The sequence below is a fragment of the Pelmatolapia mariae genome, linkage group LG13, assembly GCF_036321145.2.
Source record: "Pelmatolapia mariae isolate MD_Pm_ZW linkage group LG13, Pm_UMD_F_2, whole genome shotgun sequence".
NCBI lineage: Eukaryota > Metazoa > Chordata > Actinopteri > Cichliformes > Cichlidae > Pelmatolapia > Pelmatolapia mariae.
Genome location: NC_086238.1, coordinates 12,877,312 through 12,886,755, shown reverse-complemented (window position 1 = coordinate 12,886,755; position 9,444 = coordinate 12,877,312). Strand labels below are relative to the sequence as shown.

Genomic DNA, 9,444 nt, shown 5'->3' with positions numbered 1-9,444 from the left:
CAGCTGAGACATGCGTGTTCAGTTGTTCATTACTCTGTAACATTATGAATGCGTGCGGATGGAACTGGATAGCAGACAAGAAAACTGTGTTTTAGCATTTTGACGTCTTTGAAGCTTTCACAAATTTGGGCTCTTTCTCAGTCGAGGTTGTGGAAAAAATGCATGAATAAGATTTTCTAGCCTGTGGAGGTGTCTCCCTTCCCACTGGTTCATGTTACACATGAATGAATGACCTTAAGAATAGTAAATGTTGTCTGGACTCAAGCGAACTGTCTTGTAAATTTTACAAATGGTGTTTGATTGTGTGTCTCAAAATGTATGGACATATTTTGGAAGTTTAATATTCAAAAATGTTTATGCATTTTTAAAACTACTGCGTTTCAAATTATTTTGTTTTGCCTTATGGTCAAGTGATAAACATAGTTTGGCAAAGTTAAACCTCAAGACTTGGGTAAAAATGGGCAATTAGTATGTCATTTTTATCCGGAATTGTTACTTTTGCTGTCAAAATGATAATTGTTGGCAAAATATATCGGCAAAAGCTTGTCAGATATGAACTAATATAACTAATATGACTATATTAACTGTAAAGATTTGTCTTTAGACATGGCCTGTAAGGCAACAAGTCTGCAGTTAGGTAATATATTATGTGCTTGTTATGAAAGCAATAAGTATATAATATACCTATATATATATACGGTATACCTAAGGCTAAAAAAAAAATAACTCTCCAAGGTGCAAAGCTATCCTGAATCACGTAAACCTAAAGTCGTCTTAGTGATGGCGGCTGAAACAAAGCAATTTTTAGATCGTGTTGTTCTACACTTTGGGATTACAAACATGAAACGTATTATGCAAAGGAGTTGTTAAATAAAATCTTTTTAAAAAAAACTAAAATTAATCTAAAAAAATTAATCTAACCAGTCACCTGCCGAGCACACAGGGATGCTGGATTCAGCTGTGGCTCACCAATCAGCCTGTTAGACTATTCAACAATTTTATTCTGTGTGAGCTGCTGTTCTTAAAAGGTAAGCATCCAAGCCATGATACCAAGGAACAATATAAAATAGCCTCAATAAAAACACAATCAAATATAAGATCGTCATTGTTTCCACTCTGTGGACATAAATAAGTTTCCTCAAGCATGACAGATGCTGGTGGCCTGTTTTTGCACACAGCTCCACAGTTTGCTTCAAAGTTCACTTTCGAGTTAATAATTGGTCCGAGATTGAACGCACCTCCTTCTTTCAGGAATAAGCAATCATATCTTTTGTCTTAGGAATGTTTACTTAAAGACATGACTCATCGCACCATGTAACAGAATGACAGAGGACTTCATATATCATCCAGTTGTGTGCATGGTAAAAAGAGAAAGCACTTAAAAAGCACTTAAAGTGGAAAGTTAAAGCTCTGTGTAGGGAAGTTTGTGTTTGTGTAAATGAATAAATACATATTTGACCACTCAGTAATATCAGAAAACCAACCCGTGATGTACCATTTTTCATTATTTAAAGACTAAAAATCACTGCAGTAAATCTGACATTGTCAAATGAATTTATGTTTCCTACAGTAAAGACACTTATGAAAACATATACCCTGTGACAATCTTCCCAGATTCACAGTTTATTATCTAGTCTTCCAAATCCATGTTCATCCTCCTCATCTCCTTCTGTGAACTTACACAAACGGCTCTTGAGACAGTTTCAAGTAATAGACTCTGAATTGAATTTCGCACACTGGATGTGCTTTCCAAACAGGTTGTATCCCTAAAGGAATATCACCCAGGAGACATCACTACTATATGTTAAAGAAGCAGACAGTTTTTTGTGAGCAAAGAAAGAGTAAAAACAGAAACAGCAGCATTGTGCAATCTTACATTTGCACAAGTAAACACGCCTCCTGCGACTCAGATAAAAGCCTCTTGGAATATTGATATTGCTGCTTTTTATTGAGAAAGTAACACGATGTAATTATGCATTCACGGTCTGAACATTCTAGGGCTGTGGAAGCGAGATTGCAGATTCCTCCTGCGATGTGTCCGTTCTCTCCCTCAGCTCTGCGTATAATCTCACAAGTGTGCGTTTTGCTCATACAGCAGGTGTGTGAAGATGAGAAGCGGAGTTCAGTCAGACTCAGGTCTCTGTGGGATTCAGACTCCCTGCTGTGCACTCTGTTCATCCATGTAGCATTTTATCACAACGTGGGCTATAAAAGGTTTAAGGGCTTCACACTTACACTCCGTGGTGTGAAGCAGAGGTATCCAGCAATCATTCGCTGTTTAAGTGATCACATTTGACACTCCAACCTGTATTTTATGTGGACTTTGCAGAGCTGTACAGTCGTCTTAATTCAGCTTTGCAAGAAAAAAACAAACATTTCTAATAAGCATTTAAAGCTTTAAAAATTATTAAACACTATCAGCAGCAGTTGAAACTGACAGGCAAACAAGCTTTGCAGTGACAGTAAAAACCACATTCCAACAGTCTGTTTCAAACCTAGACTACACAGTAACATCAGTGAAGCTTCAGTACTGAAATAAAACAAATAGCTGGAGAGTAACAGTCTGTGTCCTGCATCTCTGCAGCACCAATCTGTGGTCAGGGCAGACAGAAAGCACTGTCGCAGCGGTCAGCGTGCGCTCGTTTGCCAGGACCCGTCAAAGTCACGTAGCAGTTCTCTGCAGGGGCTTTGTGTCAAGAGCTCCACATCTTCATCTGAGGTAGAGGGATGAGTGAGGATGATCCGGGGGATCTGCCACATGATTGTTAGAGAAGGAAACAGGATGGAGTAAGGAAAGAGGCAAGCTATCAGGTGATATGATGTGAAGACGCTGAAGTCTCAGAAGAATAGTAGTATCTACTACTCCAGGAGACAGGACATTCTTTTAAACTCAGGTGGAAAAATGATCATGTCCCATTTTTTTACTTGATCAATTGATGCTCACAGCTAAGACATAAAATATTTACACCCTGCAACCATTTTCTTATTATTTGTTTGCTTGTTTTTAATTGAGAAAGTACACTAAAAATTTATTCTTGGCTCTCATAAACACGAAGCAATAATTTTGAGCAAAATCCAACTGAAAAAAATCCAATCAAAGGTTTATTTAAGTGCACATCCTCAAATCGATTAAGATTAGAGTCAGGAGTTCCAAATTAGGTGTCAAATATCAGCACTACCTTAGCGAGAGACAGGTGGAATATGGTTTCTCCGATTCTTGCATTCTGCTTTCTGTTGAAGTGTTTGGTGTCATTATGCCAAATTTTAAGCATTTTCTCCAAAGCCTTCATGGTTGTGCATACATCTGGCAAGTCAATTTGTTTGAAAGTCTTTACACGATGAAAAAAAATCAGCAACAAGTGATGCAGGTTCTTAATGACTGCTAATATTGCCAAGATAGTTTGCCCTAGGACATTCAGCTCACACACACAGTCTCTAGTTGCAAAAGGAAGCCTCCAAGATCTGCAGGTAAGTCATGCAACCATCGCGCTACAATTTAAAGAAAATATGTTGCAGGCACACAAGGAAGAAACCTTTGCTGTACAAAAAGAGCAACAGAGCAGAAATATTAGCTTACTAATGAGTATGTCTGATCAGAGTAGGCAAATCAAGCAGCCAGGGTAGCAGCAGACGTGCTCGCAGCAGATAAAAAAAACAGCTTTTCATAAAAAATGTTCTAACGACTGGGAAGCTCAGGTCAGTGGAAATTTGATGGTTGCTTAGCTGCTTCTGGGACTGGGCAGCTTGCACATAGTAAGCTGCCTCTTGTCAAAGAGTGACTGAATTTAACCTCCTAAGACCCGAACTCTTCCACAGCATGCATTTTTAATTTCTCTTTGATATTTGGGCTGATTGGGACCTGATGAATGTAAAAACAAAGCATTACCAGATATTTTTTTTAACCTAATTTTTGTTTCTAAGAAAAATGAGCCACATATGAGGATATTCATTTAAAATTTTGATAGAACAGTAGCAGTATAATGTCCTCGTAAGTGGATATCAGGCCCTTGTAGAGCAAAATTGAGTATTTTGGTCTAAATAACCCAAAATGTGATGTCCACATATATGGATGCCAGGTCCTAGGAGGATAATGTGAGTCCATCTGCCTGACAGTTAAAATCAAATGAACCTTTCAACAGGATGGAGACCAGATGCATTACTAGAATGTCAGCTCTGTGTTTATGATAAAAAATAAGGACAAAAAAGCCACTTCTCCTAAGAGCACAAAACTAGTGTCTAAGGCCGGTTTTATTTAGTTTTTCCACAAAAGGATATTACATCAATTAAATCTGTCATTAAGACATTACTGAAAAAAATGTATTTTTCTTGTGATGTTTTTGTTAATACAATATTTTTACTTGTGGGGCAGTTTCAGCTTTTCCTAATGTGTCTCAAGACACTAAGTTTTCCCTGAAAAATAATAACAATAGGCTTTATTTCAGAAGGAAGGATAAGAAATCTGCTTACTGTCATCGTCTGTTTCCCCCCTGCTAGGAAATCGTTTTTTGTTAAAGCCTCCGCCACCAGCTCAGACACAGTCCTTTTCAGATCACTCTCCAAATCAGACTGAAACAAGAGAAACAGAGCAAATTGGGAAGAGGTGTAAAAGAATTACTCAAGGAGTTTCCTGAAGGTTTAATCCACACATGGCAGGTGGAAAAACAAGAAGAATTTAGAAAGTGTGTTTTGTATGCTATATAATATATGAGTAAACCACCCACAATGCCGTTGCCATTGCACACAACCGCCTCAATCTTCTTGGATACACAGTCTTCTGCGCTCTCCAGCTTGAGCTGTTTACTCCGGCCTCCGCCGTGCTGGCTGCACAGCTGCCGTCCAGCCACATCCCGAGGATCCTGAGACACATCCAGGTCACGCACCACTCGAGGTAGAAGCCTCTCTCTGAGTACTTTCATCTTGATGCAACTCCCAGCATTCCTGAGGGCGCTGACCGCTTCGTGGTGGGTCGCCCCCTGCATGCTGATGCCATTGACCTGGGAGGGTGATGGTCACATTACACTTTGAGGAGCAATGAAACTAGGAGCATGAGTCAGAGGAGAGAAATTCTCACTCTCTTTCTCTCTCACACACACACACGCACGCACCATAAGTACTGAAATAGTATGTCTAAAGGTAGATATTCACTTCTTAATTGCGGTTTTCTGTTTCTCACAGCAGTGATTGTCTCCTCAGTTAGTCTTATGATGCCCTCCACTGGTCACAAGAGGAACATCAACGGGAAGTACCTGAGTTTTATCTCTGTGTGTTATTTAAATTCACTCACATTTCACAAACTTGCACATACAGTACTGTGTGGATGTCTTGAGCCAACACTGCTTTCTTTATAATTGGCTATAGGAAAATGAGAAAAAGGTGTAGCGATTTACTGAAACTTGTAAATACAGTACTCTGCCATATTAAATGTAAAAATTAAATCAAAATATTTGGTATGTACGTTTAATCTTCAAAGGAGTCTGAAATTTCTTAGGCAAGCTTATCTTTTCATGTCTTTAAGTAGTCTTCAGGAATAGTTCTCCAAGCGTTTGAAGGAGCTAAATGTTCCTTAGGAATGGCTTCTTCACAGCCATCCATTCACTGATATTTCTGATGTGACTTCAGTGAACTTTGGATGGATCAACTGAAGGACCAGATCCATCTTTCAGGTCCTGAAGGAGGTCTTAGCTGGATTATTCCTATTTCTTAAGGACATGACTGTCAGACAACATACAGAGATATGCCAAATTTCCAGCTCATTGACAATCACCTTGTTTTTGTTTAGCAAAAATACTTATATACTGTTATATTGCACATTTTTTTGTAGAATCAACTAAAGAAGTGTGTGTGTGTGTGGGGGGGGGGGGGGGGGGGGGGGCTTGTAACAAAGTGGATACAACTGAATATGTTCAGGTACAGGGCTGAAAATGTGGGAAAGAAAAACTTTGAAAAGGCCACTTTTAAAATGTGAAGAAGGCTGCTTGGAAGCAAAATATAAAGAAATGAGAGGTGGCTCAAGACCTTTGCACATATTGATTAAATCAGAAGTTATTAATAATTATTACAAATACCTCCAGCAGTCTGTCTCCAACATGGATTCCAGCCTTTTCAGATGGCCCCCCTGCAGTTACTCTGGAAATAAAAATGCCCTGAAAAGAAACAGACACAATAACCTTGGATGAAATTATTGTTTTAGTATGTAACGAAAGCCTTTTGTGACTGGATAATCTCTTCAAGTTGCATACAGATCTATACGAGTTTGACTAAAACCAACAAATCCATGAGAACCCCGCGGCAGCTGCTTCTCATCATCTTCAGTCAGGCAGCCAAACGATGTGCTATAAATGTACAGTGTTGCAAGAGATTGAGCAATACCCGACTCTTCTCCACCAGCACTCACCTCATCGTGATCTTTGTAAGGCAGTGAGCCCTTTCCACCAGCTATGCTGATTCCCAAACTACCCCTCTGACCAGACACTTTGATCTGTAACTGAAGGAAATAGTTTTATTAGAGTTAAAAGGCTAAAATCCTGTAATTTGAGGCCTGATGGAGCAACACTCCATGGTATATTTAAAATCAATTAGTAACAATTTGACAGAATGAACACACTTCTCTGCAGTGACTACAGTAATCCTGCAGATGCAATGTGACATTTAAGAAAGATTGAAGTTACTCTTAATGGCACTTGGGAGATGAATGATTCCTGAAGAAGGGACTTCTCGGTCACCACAGAAGATTTCTGATGCACTGTGATGGATGGGACCTTTATGCTGTGGATGGGGTCTCCATGGGGAAAAGAGCCCACTTTAATAAGAGCTTTGTGATGCTGAAATTTCCTGCACTCTTGGGTTTCAACTCTCTGGTGGCGAAACAGACGAGGTAAGGCATCACACTCTGACAGCTGGCCCGCACCAGCCTGGTGATAAGAAATAATTTCATGGTTTTACTGGCTTTCTGTGAGATATATAGATGACAACATTTAAATTTTATTCACTGGGCTTATGAAAGATGCAGATTATTAGAAGAATGAAATCTCCAGTTACGAAAGTTTCTTGGCACAGGATGTAAAATCTTTAATTGGTGAAGCAGGGGAGCAGAGAAGCTTTAAGAGATAACAAATTAAGCAATATCATCTGACTGAGATATCTAGGTTGGACAACAAACCTCCTTGGGTTGTTTAATTTCCTTTCCGTCCTCCTCTGTGCCGGAGAAGCGACTGCACACACTGACACTGGGTGGCAGCACCTGAGATTCCTCCTGCAGACGCTCTCTGCTTGCCACCCAGCTGAAGCCTGGGATGACCCAGGTTTGTGGAGTGGTCCTGAGGGGCGGGTTAGTATGAGGATTTCTACACTCCTGGAGTTGGTCAGAAGACAGTGCCTGCTGCTGAAAATTTAAAAGTCAATGGGATGTTTTGTAGAAACAATCTAATGACAGTGATGGCTCAGGGTAAAGTAAATCTTGAATGCAAATGTACAGTTGTCTTTAGTAAAGGACCAACTTGGTTAGCATTCTGGTCCTGGGATAATGTTAATGCTCGTTAGGAGAGACCATTATGGTTTTGTGCACCATAGTACATCAAAACAGTCACTATCCTACTGTAGCACCTTTTCCCTTACATTTTAAAGCTCTGAAGAGCCACAAAGACAAAAGCTGAATTCATCTTTCTTTCTCTCATTTTTGCCAGAATTTTTCCTTCCTATGACTGTATGACTGAAGCAAGGCAAAGAAGGAGTAAAGAATGATGACATGCTTTAAACACATTGGAGTCTCACTTATGGAGCCCATACTTTAAAAAGGTAGAAGGTCACTTGAGGCAGTGCTACATTTATCAGTGCAAACAGGTCAGGACCAGTGAAAGCTTTTTAATAATTCACCAGAAAAAAAAAAAGATTAAAACTTTTTTAAGTACCAAGGCTAGTACACTTGTCTTTAAATGTTTGATCCAATTTAAAAGTGCATGAGTACTAGCTTACTTTTTGATGCCTCGAACTAGGATAACAGATCAATACATACGTGTGCCCCTTTGATCTGTAGCTCCAGTTTCATGTGTTTGGGCTTGGAGAGCCCAAAAACACTGTATATACTGTGTTTATACACTGTATATACACTGCACAAAATAAATTAAGAGAACACTTTATCATCTCAATATAGCATGAAGTCAGTCAAACTTCAGGGATGTCAATCTATCTGATTAGGAAACAAACCATTGTGAGTCTCTTTCACCTCCTTTGGTGCAAATGAAAGTGACAACAGCTATACTCAAGAGCCGAAAACAGGACAACTCCCCAAAAAGAGGATGGTTTTGCAGGTGGTAACAGACTATTGCTCATCCCCTAAAAACAATAATTATACATCTTATTTGTTGGTTCTGTTCAAAGCACTTAAGGTCACCTTACAACCAAAAATTAACAACATGAACAACCTTGAAAGAGACTTAAAGCAAGGAAATAATATATACTTAAAACATATAAAACAAGATGGCTATAGTTCTTGCATTCCGATTTGAATTGCGTCATAGAGTCTAGCTGATGAAGGTGAAGTGGTAATCAGCTGCAAAGACGAGGTGCAGCACAGTTAAAGGCACCCATGGTGCCTGAAGTGAGCAGCAGTCAGAAGAGCAGCTGAAGCTGCTGGAAGGGATGTGAGGAATAATGAGGTCTGAAAGATACGGGGGTGCCAAGTGCCTTGAAAAGGAGAAGAAAAGTAAGAAGCGAAATCTTGTATTGGATACACTGAGGAATGGGGAGTCAGTGAAGCTGGATATGAATAGGTGTAACAGACTTGGTGCAGGTGATGACTCATGCTGAGTTCTGTTCCATTTGAAATGGATTAAGGAGGGGGGGTTTTTTTGGGAGACCAGAGAGAAATGCAATGCAATAATCCAAACAAGAGGTGACCAGCGCATGAACCAGGACTACTGTGCTGTGTTCAGAGAGAAAAGGGCGTAGTCTAGAAATGTTACATAGGTGGAATTAGGCATTACTGATGTGGGCAGTAGAGGAAAGAGCATTGTCCAAGATGATTCCAAACCTTTGACACTGTGAATCTGACATCCACCTATAGAGACAACAAAAGGGCATAATTTTGTAAAGTGAGTCCTTTTACCTAATAAGAACAACTTGCATTTTATTGTCACTGAGTTTGGGCTGATTGTGGTAATGGAGATGAGAATATGAGGAGGAAAGAGTGGTTGTTGGTTTTGTAGAAAAAGAGTCATCAATATAAAAATGAAACTGTACGCCAAAATGATGAAAGTCATTTCAGAGAGGATGGAGATAAATTGTAAATAGTGGAGGTCCCAGCACTGATCCTTGAGGGACACCAGAGACACACTTTATCCCTCCTGACTGATTTTTCTCTAGTTGTGCTTTTTTCTGGTGTCCTTGTCATTGTACAAGGACCTGTGGAACCTGAAGAGACCATTTTTTTCCCGTCCATGGCGCATC

The 9,444-nt window shown here is 39.6% G+C and overlaps 1 protein-coding gene across 1 annotated transcript; it reads right to left on the bottom strand.

The window, feature by feature from the left end:
- Positions 1–1,927: 1,927 nt before the first annotated feature.
- LOC134639625 (uncharacterized) lies at positions 1,928–6,458 on the bottom strand. The gene is made up of 5 exons (XM_063490913.1): positions 6,395–6,458; positions 6,066–6,126; positions 4,722–4,994; positions 4,468–4,566; positions 1,928–2,751 (listed from the first exon to the last, which is right to left on the bottom strand). Exons 1-5 carry the CDS (start codon positions 6,397–6,399, stop codon positions 2,629–2,631), a joined length of 561 nt encoding a protein of 186 aa, XP_063346983.1. The 5' UTR covers positions 6,400–6,458; the 3' UTR covers positions 1,928–2,628.
- Positions 6,459–9,444: the final 2,986 nt, after the last annotated feature.